At 40.4% G+C, this 14,954-nt stretch overlaps 1 protein-coding gene across 1 annotated transcript in view; it reads right to left on the reverse strand.

The window, feature by feature from the left end:
• Window positions 1-3,484: 3,484 nt before the first annotated feature.
• The window catches only part of mef2cb (myocyte enhancer factor 2cb), a 70,383-nt gene continuing 58,913 nt past the window's right edge, over window positions 3,485-14,954 (reverse strand). The window contains exons 8-12 of the mRNA XM_079687110.1: window positions 14,804-14,951; window positions 9,473-9,645; window positions 8,022-8,151; window positions 7,500-7,635; window positions 3,485-7,222 (exon numbers count right to left, since the gene is read on the reverse strand). Coding sequence (XP_079543236.1) covers window positions 6,880-7,222; window positions 7,500-7,635; window positions 8,022-8,151; window positions 9,473-9,645; window positions 14,804-14,951 — 930 coding nt within the window. The 3' untranslated portion in view covers window positions 3,485-6,879. The remainder of the gene's footprint in view (window positions 7,223-7,499; window positions 7,636-8,021; window positions 8,152-9,472; window positions 9,646-14,803; window positions 14,952-14,954) is intronic.

Below are 14,954 nucleotides of genomic sequence, written 5' to 3' on the forward strand. Positions count from 1 at the left end.
GTAACCTCTTACTATCGATTGATGGATGTTATTTTCTCTCACAAAAAACGCTTGTTAACATCCCCTTTTTCTGCAAAAGGTGAACCTTCAACATTAGCAGGTTAAACGCTATTATTATTTTATTTGTCTAGCCTATATTTCTGTTGCCTGCAGGACCAGCTTCTGTAATGGGAGTTATCGAGGAAAGCAGCCCGCTGTGCTGCTCAGTGATCCTCATTTAAATCATGTATAGCAGACACACAATCTATGGAAACCGTGTAGCCTATTCACTATGTTCCTCATGATTAATCGACTTGGTTGCAATATTACGCCGTTTTGCAATACATCCACAAGGGCCGGGTGCTCGATTCAAAGAAATAAAACAGCCTTGCAGATTCCAAACAGGGACAAACAAAATAAGACCGATTTTTGTATTTCCATCTCGTATGGTAATGTGAGCAAATAATACGGCTCAACGTGTGATTTAAAATGAGGAAAACTCAATAAGCTTCTGGGGTAATATTGTCAGAAATGTCCAGTGAAGAAGCAAATCCCATATTAAAATACATATTTTCTTCCAATTTGTGGCTAGACACCAGCTCACAATGCAGATGGGAACATGAACAGGCGAGCCTTGTCTGGCAAACAGTAGACCTACTTTGAAATTGATGTAAATGAAACCCTTACAAGTTAAAGAAGCAGCCAGACTACTTTTTCAATATTATACCTGCGCGACGTGTCTACTGCACCATAGACCATGCACCGATTCACTTTTTTTGTCTCCTTTTTTAAATGTTGCATCTCATTAATTGGGAACAAATAATGCACTATCGTTTTTATAGACCACTGCATTTTAATGTGAAAGTCTACATTCCTTATTATTATTATTATTATTATTATTATTATTATTATTATTATTATTGTTATTATTATTATTATTATCACTACTCAGTATTTTCTTTCATACCCTTCTTATCAAAATGGAATGTTGAAAAAAATAATGTGTATATTTAAATGTTCTGAGAGGAATATTTATATATGTCATGAAACAGTTAGAGGAGAGTACAAAGGCTTATTTATGTATGGTGGATCTACATGAATATATTTGGAGACTGAGGATGAGGATGGAGGAGGTTCTGGAGGTTTGGTTAGACGACTAAATGGTGACATCTAGTGGTGGATGTAGGGAATGTTAATGAGGAAAACGTGGTCGGCCTGCACGGTCACTGAAATACCCAACATATACCTACTGGCCACACCCAAATTAATGCGTGAAACTATCCATAATCATAGTATAAGAGCACCTTAAATAAAGTGCTGTTTTTGTGAAAAATGTTAAATTGCTACAGCTCAGTCAAATGTGCTACACATTATAGTTCCTGCACGTGTAGACTGGGACATATTTCCTTATGGCGCCTCTTGGTTCATTTAGTGTTTAAACATTATTAGGTGAATAGGTGAATTAAATATGTTTTAATTATTTAGATTGAACATTTAATGTGCTCGTTATTACATATTCTCTGAGCATCGCCTACCTTTCTCCGATTTTCTCCACATCTGAGGTGTTTCGCCAGAGATTGGTCAGATGCTATGTTTGCCGGTTAAAACGGGGACGTGTTGGAACTTTTTAGAAATTGTGAGAACTGCTGTCACAATCGATTATTTATGACAGATAATAAATTATAATGTGACTCCATCGGCTTTATCAGTCTTCTTCACCACAGGCTACTGAATTTAACCCTTCAAATAATTGAGAAGCTTAATAGAGGAGGGACTTCATGCAGTGCGGCCTAATGAAAACCTGCAAACACGCAAAACATTAACCTGGAAGACCCATAAAGGAATCATAATAGGCTACTGCAGGAATATTGACAAGATAAAAATACTATACCATAAAAAACCATACAACTCAATGTTTAATAGCATATAGGCCTACACGGATCCCTATCGGAATACTGCAGTGCATATTACAGCACATTAAATGTACCGTATAATGTCATCAACTATTGAGGAACGTAAATCATTGAGCGTGTATTAACATTATATTGTTTTGACTGCAGCCTGCTGTTGAATGTTAAAGGCTTTAATTGAAATGATTGTTTCGTTATCTCGTTATTTCGTGCAAAAGTGTAATGATATAGACGCGTCTCTGTGTGTTTCGTTACAATCATTTCGAGGTAAGTACATAGATTAAATTGGGTTGAATCCACTCCTTAGATGCAACGTTATCACTCAATTTTCGCGTCTTTAAAAAAGAAGAATCGACGTCCAGAGGCTCTATATCCGGACTCTGATCATACCCTTTAGGGCCTTTAATACATTCGGACTTTCTTTCAGAAAATGTAATTGTATTTAATTCAATTAAGATTCGCAAATAGACAAAACAAATCGAGAGTTTATTTGGATGCTTCGAAAGATAACATGTCTTGACTGTGTTGCTTTTAGTCTATAATAAACATTTGAAATGAATCATTGATGATGAAACAAAAAAAGGTTTGAATGTTATCATCCTACAGCTTTGGCTCCATTTGCAGGTGTCTTAACACACTTTTCGTTTAAAATGATTCAATATAATTAACCGGATTTATTCAGATAAACAAACACACGGGGCTCATGAGTTTCTAAAGGCCTATGTGTAACGAACTCGACAATTATTTGAAAGACAAACTTATCCTCAAGCTTGGTTGGTCTTCGGAGGAGTCAGCATGCAGGATAATTATTTCAATTGGTCTTTAAAACATTTACTATCTGACTCAAACATCATCATCTTACCATCCTTAATAGTTACAATATAGCAGAGAAACTTCTTAAAACAAAAGAGTAAGAACAGCTCGCTATCGAATGTCTGTTTGCTTGTTTTTATCTTTATCCACTACTTGAATGAAAACAAATTAAACATTTGATGATTGCCATTATTATTAATATGCAGTTCTTTACAGTTCCACTACAGTTTCTTTGCATTAAAAAGTCCCACACTGTGAAAATTATGTTTTTATTCGATATTTTCTATTTCTCGTCTTTTTTAATTATGGAACTCAAGGTTGTCCTGTAGCAGGCCTTGACCATTTGAACGTGTGTGTTCAGGGATTTCTTCTTATTTTTTTACATCTCTTTAAAATGGTAAGAGCAGCACACTTTGTTTTCATTGTTTATGAACATGTTTTCCCCTGTGAATGTGTGTTGTCTGAGGAATAATGTAACACTGAGAAATGTAATACTACTGAATGTTAAGTGAGATAAACCTTGGCTTTAAATGTCAAATAAATGTCTTCAGTATGAATACTTATGTCAAAATGTCATTACTTTTAAATGTAAATGGAAAGAAGCAAATGTACAAAATATGCTGTTGTCATTATTTCAATGTCATAAAATGTCTCCTATTGTAAGGCTGCCATGTGTCCACATGCAGACAGAACTTTTTTTATGTTTTTGGTTTATACAGTTGCCATTAGTTGGAGATGCATGCAGAAACAAGTCACACACAATGAATTCACACCAAGTCACATCAGGATCACTAAGGAAGCCAGTAACTTTACTGAAATCTCTGCAAAATACAAATAGCCTTTCCCTCCAGCAGAGCAGATTTTGTTTTTCATCCCCATACGTTTTCACTACATACAGCTGAATCAAGTCCCTTGAGTTACAGAGATGTGGATTTAATTTAATACCATCTTAGTCTCAAGCGGCGACAAAGGCCAGCTTATGCCGCTAAAAGCCGCTCTTGCGTTCCAGAAAACCTTAGCTCCAACCTCCCCGTTTTCAGGTTTATACAAGCTACATTTGATACTACAGACTGACTTTTTAAGAATTTTAACATAATACCTTTTAAAGAAAAAAACTTTTTTTTGAGCTTTCGAATACAACTTAAATAAACCACAAACACAGTGGAGCAACAAAGAATCCCATGTGAATGTAGGGACCTCAAGCAATGTTATTACATGGTTATTACACATGGCTGTACAGGTCTCCCCCTTTAATGAAAACACCAGCTGAGGTACTGCTTGTGTCACTTCTGAGGTACCAACATTGAATCTATTATAAGAATGACAAAGAACCACTGATCAACAGGTGATGAAAAATAACGCCTTTAAATGTAACAAACACAAGAAGAAGAAAAAACAGAGATATAAAGACAAGTTTTCTCTGTGTCTTTGGTTAAACTTATTGTCAAAACGACAGTACCCTAATCTACCATCAGGACATGTTGGTATATTTTGAATCCATTATCAAGTAGCATGACAATTTGTGTAGTGTGTTTTGATCGAGTGGACAGCAAGCAAGCGGTTCACATGAGAAGACCTAAATGATTCAGTTGATTTTCAGTAAATTACAAATTGTAGAAACAAAATAGATTTTTTTAATATAACCTTTTCATTGCACAGGGAGACAAATGAGCAACAAAACAGGTACATTACTGGTTGGTATAAGATCTAAAGCTACGTTTTTATGACTGAGATTGAACTGTGAAACCAATTGTACATTTGAGCAAATTCTTTTATTGTCTTGTTTCAATGCTTGCAAAAACCATAAATGAATGTGAAAATAAAAGTTGGGTTTACAACAAATAAATGCCACTGGCTTTGGTTTTTCCACACTTATGCTGCCTGAAACATCATGTTTATTTTTTTCTCAACCTTTTTGTATTGAATAAAAAAAAAAGAGAAGAACACCATAGAGGCTCTGCCCCTGTTTGACTACACAGACTGTATACAGTAACAACAAAGTGAACCTGCATGAAATATGCACACAGAAAGATTATAACACTTAAGTGACAGCAGATACGGGAGTGGGAGGCAGAGAGATATGTGGATAGTTTCATTGTTTAAAAAAGAGAAATCAAACAGCTATTTATTTAAAATAAACAATTGTGCTTCTTTCATACCAGCATGATCAATCTGTCCTTGTGTATCTGACGCTGAGCTGTTATGTGACATTTGTTAAATGATGTGGAGCCCTGTTTTGAAGACTGGAACATGAGGAGTCACAGGACGACGTCAAATCAAATTAGGTTTGCAAATGATGGGGATAATTAATCACAATGCACTTTGCTAAATTATATTACATGATTCAAAATGAATGTTGTATACATTTGATCTTGGCTTGTGCAAAATCTCTAGTGGTAAAGATTTAAGATGGAACTGAACATCGCTAACGTCAAAATCATGTTTGATGAGATTAAATATATTAAATTATATAATTCAAATTAAGAATGACATATCTGATGCATTCAAATGCATCTATACATGGACTGAGGGTGGGTCATATCTCCTCATCAGTGTGACAATCGTGTACATCATGTGTCTACATTTATTTCCGTGTCGTCCCCAGTTCCAGTCTCGTGACATTTCCCACTAACAGGTTGTGTTTTAGCATTCAGGCCTGTCTTTCCTCCGTCACACAAACCCTGGCAATGCTTTCCAGCTGGTTTTTAAGGTTAGACTAAATACACGCCTGAACAGCACTGCTCAGGGCTCAAATTAAACAAACCAGACAACATGTGCAACTGCACATAGAAACTCCACTAAGAAACCAACCAAAATCATTAGTATATATATTTATATATTAGAAAGCTATACACAAGCATGTTAATTTCACAGATTTTTTTTTAAAAGAATCTTAATATTACCATTATTATATATAATTAGAAATACACGTTTAAAAACAAACCTCTACAAAGATAAAACAGTTCAGCAAAGCATTGGATCTCAGTCTGTTTTTCATGGCTTAGGACTGCGGAGCCCTGTCATTTCCCCTCTGGGCGAACTATCCATCTCTTATTAGCAAAGCTATCAAAAACACATTCTGGCTTATAGAAACTACAAAAAGCCACAAAAATGCTTTGCATTGTATTCCTTTCATATGAAAATATAAGCAAGTGTATCGTACAATTGTTTTTTATTTTGTTTTACTTTTTTTGTTTATTAATACTGAATATTAATACTAGATCCAGAGTTTTCTTGATTACACTAACGAGGCTCTTAGATCAAAGGGTGGTCCTCACTCAGCTCCGTTCTTTAATGGGAGCGCTAAAATGATCAAAGGTTCCACACGTCTAGCATTGGGTCTGCCTGTTTACCTGTACAATCCTTCAAATGTTGCATAATAGCTTTTCATTTAGTGAGTAAATAAATCTTGTAATGTCTGGCAACTTTTGACCCCTGCCCTTCCCCCCTTGACCCTCTATTTACATAAATACGTTGAACCTGCAACATGACATCATCTAATGTTAACACACATTTTTGCAAGGGAGAACTGCAGAGAAGGTATATAGCAATGAAACCAACACTGTACACATGTACTGTTTGTCCAAATCAAGTGCTAAGGTGTTTTCCATTGGACACACTCACTCTCAAGGTAATTCGTTTTTTTTTGTTTTTTTTCTCTAGTCACTGATATATCGCTGAGGCAAAGTGTAAGTACGTTTTATGAAACAGAGTACCTGACTATTTTTTTGTTTATTTGTTGATATGCATATATATATATATACACACACGTGTAAAGATATATGCATACGTGATTCTTTTTAGCCACACACAATACAATTTATGCATAGTTCCCCAACAAAAATACCCCAAGATCCCATCCCAACCAACACCGACCCTCCCCTAAAACCCCCATTACAACACCCCACTGGTTTATATAATGTCAATATGTATAGCACACACACTCAGCAAAAAGAAAAGAAAAAAGGAAAAGAAATTACAAACATATTTTAGATAAGGGCTGTCCCTTTTCTTTCCTTCAGCATTAAATAGATAAAAGGAGGGAGGCCATGGGGTCGGGTGGTGGGTGGCTTGTGATATCGAGGAAGAGGAGGGAGCTGACGTGGGGGCATCGTAGCGCTGCGTTGTCGGGGGGCTCAGGGCAACTCGGGGCATTGCCGGGGAGAGGACAGGGCTATCATGTGGCCCATCCTTCTGACATGCGCACCCGTTTGATGGAGGGGCTCTCGCGCTCGTCCAGGGACGGCCGGGCCAGTCCCAGAGGGGAGTGGAACTCATTCCTGTGCTCATCACGGTCGCTGCCCTCATGGGAGCTGCTACAACTGCTCAGGCTATCAACAGGGGAGCGTCCCGAGTCCAGGCGGGAAGAGGGGTTCTGGGGTTGTTGCACCCCACCATAGCACCCCGTGCTGCTGGTGCGATCTCTAGGAGGAGAAACAGGTTCGGACTTGATGTGCAGGCTTTGAGCAGAGGGCAGGGAGAGATTTGAACCCTGACATAAGTGAGAGTTAGAGCAATTTCTGTAGGAAGGAAAGGAAAAGGGGTTACAGAGTTATAGAGCAAGAAACAAGAGTGATTTCAAAGTCAGTCTGTCGCACGCAAACATGCATGCAGGTGCAAACACACACACACACAGACACACACAGACACACAAACACTCGTATTCATGAAAACAAGGAGGTGTCACATTTGTGTTGGACCTCGCAAGTGAAAGTTGAAACGGTGAAGGACTCTTGATTTGTCAATCATGCATTTCAAAACAACACAACACCTCAAAATGAAGTTCAATGCACTCACCCTAGCTGGCCGAGGGCTGAATGCTGCATGTTCTGAAGGTGTTGCTGTTGCCACCCGCTCATTGAGCCGAGGTGAAGGGAGCTGCCGCTGTTGAAGCCAGACAGGGAGGACAAGTCTGCGCTATTCAGGGAATACTCTGTGTACAAACAACGAGGAGAAAGGAAGAGGAGGATGAAGATTAGAGGCTGTTCAAAGAAGTTCAAGTAAGGTAGCAAAGAGAATGCAGCTCTGATAAATGCTTCTGTGATTGGTGTGACAATAACACCCTCTGCTGGCAGAGCGCTGTATAACACTTTTGTGTAACACTTTTGGGTAGGTAGGTTTCAAAAGCAGCACATATACTGTAGAATGAAATGAAATCACACATTTTACACATCTCAAAATAAAGTAAATGTTTTGTGTTTAATGGTATACAACAACTTTAACTTTAATTATCTAAAAATAAATAAAAGCTGATTACAGTGAATGTGTTTAACGGACACATTTGAAATGAGTGTATAAAGATGTGAAAACAGTACATACCGGTACCATAAGAAGTAGAGATGGCAGATGGGTAACCACCCATGCCTTGTCCTGGTAGAGTTGGAGTTGCTACTGATACCACTGGGGTGGCCAATGACTGAGCAGACTGGGAGTTGTTTATTCTCTGGTTCTGTGAACAACAGAGATGGGAGAAGCTTTAAAACACAAAGTCAAATCCCAGACAAAACAAACAGAAAACTACATAAACCAAGAAAGTTTTTTTTCCCTTTCATTTCTTTCTTTTACTCAACAGATGCTGAGAGAATGAATGTGATGCCAACTTCAGGGGAAATTAATCACTTGACATGCGGCACGGCTGAACCCTGCCAACCCTATCATTTACCACCCTTTCCGAGGGCCCACTGTCGCTATAGTAACACCATTGGTCTCCAAGGCAACGCAGGGTAGCGACGGTAAGGGAGAGGCAATTTACTTTAGCAGAGGGGAGGGTTTGGCAGAAAATAATGGAGGTTTGATGCAAAATGACTCTTTTGTCGTCCTTCATTTGTACATTCTGAGTAATAAAAACTGTGAGCTGTACGTGTGCGGCGCAAGACTCAGTCGGAAAGATTAAATTAAGGAAGGGAGGAGTAGATACACAAGGGCTGAGGCAGAAAAGAGGCCAGGCTGCTTTTACCCTGACTCTCCACTGGATGGCACTGTGCCCTCACAAAATGTAGTGAGAGGTGACATTGGAGCCTTCAGCAGAGTCAGCAAGAATAAAGGTGAAAGTAACATTTTCCAAAAAAACTGTATCTAGCTCTAATAATCTCAGAAGTGATGGAAAATATCTAGTGTGAATCAAGACGTCAGATTTAGATGACAGCAATACTCTCAGTTCTATGAGGCATACGCTCGATAACCAGTTTCTCCTTTCCAATTTGTTTTAAACTCTAAATCTGAGCGGCAGTCTGACTTACCAATAGCAGGTCCAAATCCTCAGACTGACGGCATTAAAAGGGGAGGGCAATACATTCAAATTAGTGAGTGAGAAAATAGAAGTGTTGGACCTAGGGAGCTGCTATAGGTTTTAGTCAAACGGAAATACAAATACCACAGCGAGGATGCTAGAAACAATTGTAACTATACTAACTTAATAAGTGGAAAGAGATGAAGGAAAAACATCAGGGTCTAATATATAAGAAATCACAGACACACACAGACAAAGCGGAGGAAAGATATCTGACAGTATATCAGACATGGGCCAAATGTATTTTTTTTTCTAAAAGGATGTTAGTTTAAGAAGCTGCCCAGGCACATGATGAAAAAAACAATGTGCCAAAAGTCCAGCTTATCACAAACATAACCTCATCAACCCAAGTCTGATATGAGGAGATGAAAGCAGCGGAGGCGACATGAAAGGAAATCAACAATAGCACACACAAATAAAGACCCCCCATAGATAGGGAAGATATACAGTAGGGAAATGAAAAGAGGGAGAGATTACTCACGATGGAGGGCATGTTGTTTTTGACGCCAGGGGGGATGAGCACACGTAGGTCAGGTTTGCGGTTGTTCATGCCTAAGTTCATGGGCGGGGGAGACTTAGCCTGCATGTTCTTGTTCATGCCACCAGGAGAGACCAGCAGACCGGGCGAGTTGCGGTGATTCCCATATCCATTTCCTAAAAAAGTAAATAAAGGTTGGGGAGAAAGAGATAAAGAATCATTAAATACTTTAAAGATCAATTAACCAAAGACCCATCTATATGTTATAAACTTGTTACAAAAGTTTAATGCTGGAAACTCTAATGAAGAACTACAGAAATCAAGTTACACCTTGTGCTCCGTTTCAGTGTTTCGGTCTCATCTCCACTTCCTGTGGTAGACATTTTATAATCTCAGACTAAAGACACCAGGAGTTGTAAATGGTGTGTCATGAAAGTGGAGCTGGTTGGCGGCGCATATAGTCAAACAAGCGTAATGTTTTTGCCTTGATGATCACCGCTGTTTGCTAGGCAGACATACAATGAAGGCACCCACTTAAGGGGACCTCACCCTCCACCTCTGTCACTGTCAGTTAAGGCTACATGTGCCCTGCAACAGCCAGCAAATTGTGTAAAAACATCTAATTATGGCTAGCAAGACCACAGAGGGATGGGACCCATCATTTAGCCATCAGAGCTAAAGACACGTGTGGTTCTCTGAGACAAAGACCCTGCCTTGGGGTTGCCACCAGAAATGCATTCCCCTAAATACGGAGGGCCCAGTGCAGCACCCATTTCCTCCTAACAACCGGTGGGGCGTAATCCCAGCAACATCATTAAAATAACTAAGAGTAGAGCATTCTTGCAAGCAACATAGTCTTTGTTTCTAACCCAATCCCACAGGCTGTTTTTTCCCTTACTTCTGCTTCCTTCTTCCAAGGGGTAGAACACAGGGCACTGTGTGGACGTTCCCACTTGAAAGACGGGCAGGAATTATACGTTAGACATAAATGAATTTCCTAATCATATACTCCAGGGGAAAATGAGTCGCAGATGTCTTCCTGGGCAATTTCCCTCGCTGATCTTTGTTTAATTTGAGAGCGAGGTTTTTGTTGTTTGGAAATGAAAAGTCTCAAAAGCTCAATTTGAACAATCTGAAGAGTAAACGACCGCTAGCGGTGAGAGAAAATGAGGCCGTCTGACAGAAAACGAGAAAAATAGTGTGTGACTGCTGGAGTGTGTACATACACACACGAGCAGTCACTCCAGCAGTTCCTCTGGCATGTGTGATGTGTGAGACATAGAAGTTGGTGTTAACAACACAGACTTTGTCCTTATTGTATGTTAGACTTTATAAAATGTTGCATGTGCATGATTTTACATAAGCATAATTTTTCTGTCACACTGAGTGCACATAAGCACAGTGCGACTTGAGACTCTATGAGACATTCTGTATGACTGCTTATACGCAAGCCATGCATTTGGATGCACATGTGTGTTTTGTATTGGACCCTCTTAGTTCCAGTGTCAATCTCACATTAGCTAAGAGGCAGCTGCCTCTTCAGTTTTCCCGCTCTCTCATTCTCATGGCTGGCCCTTTGTGGGATCGAGTGGGTGCATGTGGAGATAGATGAATAAGACCTCACACACACATAAAACACACACACACAGCACACATACACACACTTTGGTAAATAACCCAGCAGGAAGTACATCAGTGTTTCTGTACAAATGAATACAGATGACTGAGCTATAGAGAGACATTTATACACACTTTGGTCGAGATGACACGGACTTCATCTCAGTGACAGTTAATCAGACATCTGTGTATTGCCACCCTGTGAAGAGGGCTGCAGTCCAGTCAATTATCTGCTAGATGATATGATCATGAGTGGCATAGGCCAGTCCCTAAGCACTTCAAAAGTAAAATCATTGGCTAATTAAGGAAATGCAGACTGAAATCTTTTTGTACTGTAGCTTGATCACTCTGATTTTGAAGACAGTTGCATTCAATTGGATTCATTTGCTCGAGTATCACACCAGCGGAGGATATGATATCCAGAGTTAATTTACACTCCGCTTCTCTAATGCGACTTTGCACGGTCGAGCTGTGGCACAGGCTGGCGTCAACCGTTTACAGGAAGTACCGAAATTAAACACAGCACAGCCTTTAGTCTGTTTTGCTGCTGCATAAAGATCACACATGGAGATCGACATCAGATCTGTGATTCAGATACACAGCATTTAGCTATTTCTGAGGTGTGGAGGGGACATCTGAGGTGAAGATGTCATTATAGGTGCCATGGTTACAACCATCGCACTTCGAAAGCCATGTGTTTGACAAGCCACTCTCCTAGTCTTCATTTTCCCACTGTCTCACACACATACACACACACACACACACACACACACACACACACACACACACACACACACACACACACACACACACACACACACACACACACACACACACACACACACACACACACACACACACACACACACACACACACACACACACACACACACACACACACACACACACACACGGAGGAGAGGTGTGGTTAAACTCATGTACATTTTACTGTTACTGAACAAATTACTGATGTCCTGTTGTGGTCTAACAGGCGTGCTCCATTCTATTCCCCATACACACACACTCTTCCGTTGCGGTTTGGCCAAACGTGCATTCAACCCTGAATTCTCCAACTGAACTAAGGTGTCACGCTCACACTTACAACTTGTACAGTTGGTGTGAGGTGCTGCCAAGATTGAGACACACATTGTTTGATCTACTGAGCCTGACTTGTTGTCAGTTCTTCTATGTATGCTTTTTAGCTTGTGTTTCTGAGTTATTTTGACCAGAGATGTCTTAAAGATGTAGCTTAATTGGTGTGTGAACAAGGTGAGAGGTGACAAGAGGTTCCTGTTAATTTCTCGCAGTGCTTTGGTGAGCAGAGTGCTGATCGGAGTATGGATGACAGCTGCATAATTGCACAAAGGAAGGTGGGAGGTTTCTACAAGCTAGGGCCTTGGTCCAGACTAAGCTCCCTTCATCAGCTCTCTCTCTCCTTCACTCACGTTCTGTCTCTTCCCTCACTTCACACTCTTTTCTAGCCAGTAAAGGAGATGACAGATTGAACACATACAGTATATAAATGAGCAGACTTGCGCTCGCACGTATACACTTCTCATAATATTTCCATAGAGGAGACATGATGACTCAGCCTTTCAGTAACATGCCCCATTTCCAATGGACCGGAATTACCTAGGGACCTTGTGTGATTTAAACTTTACCAGTATGTCGGGATTTTGCACAGGATAAACAAAAAGCCTGTGTCTTCATTAATTTGACTTGCCACATCGGAGGATTATCAACAGATAGGATTGAAACATATTCATATTCACGCTCATGCTGCAATGAAAACGAACATGGGAAGTTGAGTACAGGACATTCAAGTACTGGTCTGGGACATTTAAAAACAAATTCAGTTTGTGTCACAACTTGTGAAACAGCCTGAAGCCATTTGCACTGTTCTTTCAAATGTGGAAAATATGACTCCATGTCGCCATACATTATAGTTACATGAGCCTGTAGAATTGTCCCTTTAAAAAGCCATCAAATCTCATAATCCTACTTCATCAATGTTATCCCAGCGAAAGGAAACAAATAGGGGAATATTTTATGGACACAGATAACATATAAAACTGTTGCTTACTTGACCTGTGTTTGGTTTAATTTGGTAGCTGTGGAATTATAACTTTACAAATTGAAGACATTGCAGATTCTTACTGGACTAAGACATAAATTAATTCTAAAATCCTTACGGACTACATGAGGACCCCGTGTTGGGCTTGAAGAGCAGTAATCTTTGCTCTTCACTCTCTCTTTATAGACAGTGAAACCATGACTAAGGCACAAAGGAGGTGTTGTGTTTATATCCATGTCTGAACCACAAACCTACACACTTCTACAGAAACACACACAAAAGGCATCATCTTCCTATCCTACTTGGGCCACGACACTTAAGACACTCAAACACGAGCCAGACAGCTACTTATACAATCATTTTATCAAAACTTACAGTGGAGAGAAGAGGAACATTAGAACAGCCTTTGTGGTGCCACAGTGGCTGGGCCACCTCACACTGAGTCACTTAGAGGAACATCATTAAAATGGCTGACCAAGTTCACAGAACACTTCCATCTGTGTTTCCCCAGTGTTTCTTCTTTGCACACATGCCTCCACCATCAGTGGATATTCATCACTGGGGTTCCCCCCTCCCCACACTCTCTTTCTCTCCCCCCTAGATGAGATTTAAGAGAGCTTTGAATGGAATCTTTTAGCTCCCACATGACTCTCTCTCCACGCCGTGTTTTTCGCTGCTGCTGAGCGACGCGCCGCTCACACAGAGCGCCTCTGTTCCTTCAACACGGTGACACAAAGGGTACATTTGAAGCATGCTCTGCAGCACGCCGTCGACGGAACACACGCCATAACAAATGGTCCTGTTGTGTGTGTGATGAGCGACCAGACAGAGAAACCAGGCATTGACCCCTTGTGATGTAGCCCTAGGGGCCAGACAAGGCTACCCAGCTGTACCCCTCTGACCCCTCTGACCCCAACACTCTCCATTTTTACACTCGGCACTCTACGTAGGCTGTAAAATGTAACGCTTTAATAGGGAGTCTCTTTCCATAAACTTGCGCCTGACATGTCCTTAGGGATGAAAATCCATTGACACACAGAAGCTAACACATAAGATTTCTTACACATGTTCCTTAAACATGGGTTGCTCCACTCTCCAAGGGATCATTATGGCGTGGTGAGCCACTCCAAACATTGAATTAATTTAGTTGCAGACATATGCTAGCAGTTAGTGAGCAACACGTTTGTGTGTGCTCCAAATGGGAGCTATGGGTGTTGTCATTTTGAATTTACATCTAAATCCAAGATGTGGTACATATAAAAAGGACGGCTCATCATATAGAGGAACAGAGAATTCAGCTCTACATTCAGAAGTCCATCTTTTCTGACTGCACGTCAGTCATTTTGCTGCTTCAGTATTTAGTGTGATTTTATTTCTGTTTCCACACACTTGTTCTACCATTTTATAGCTGAACCCAGGCAGGATGTGTCACAGCCCCAGCACTAGGCAAACATTCCCAGATGAACTCCACGACCACTAACATCAACACATCATGGACAAAATCTCCATTTGGGTTTGGGTTACTATTAGTCATGCATTTTATGGCCCAGAGTGGGTGAGTGGGTGCCATGTGTGTGTGTGGGTGAGTGTAAGTGTGTGTGCATATTAGCAGACAACTGTGAGCGAGAAGAGGCCATTCTTACCAGCACTGGTGCCTGCGCCAGTGGTGAGGTCAGCACCCATGAGGCCACCTGAAAGATGAAAGAGATAGGAGAGCAAAAGAGAGAAAACCATTAGAGGATAGACACCCACATAACATCCACTAAGCCTCCTGTCTGTTACCTCGCTGGCCTT

Source organism: Notothenia rossii (genome assembly GCF_949606895.1).
Source record: "Notothenia rossii genome assembly, chromosome: 6".
NCBI lineage: Eukaryota > Metazoa > Chordata > Actinopteri > Perciformes > Nototheniidae > Notothenia > Notothenia rossii.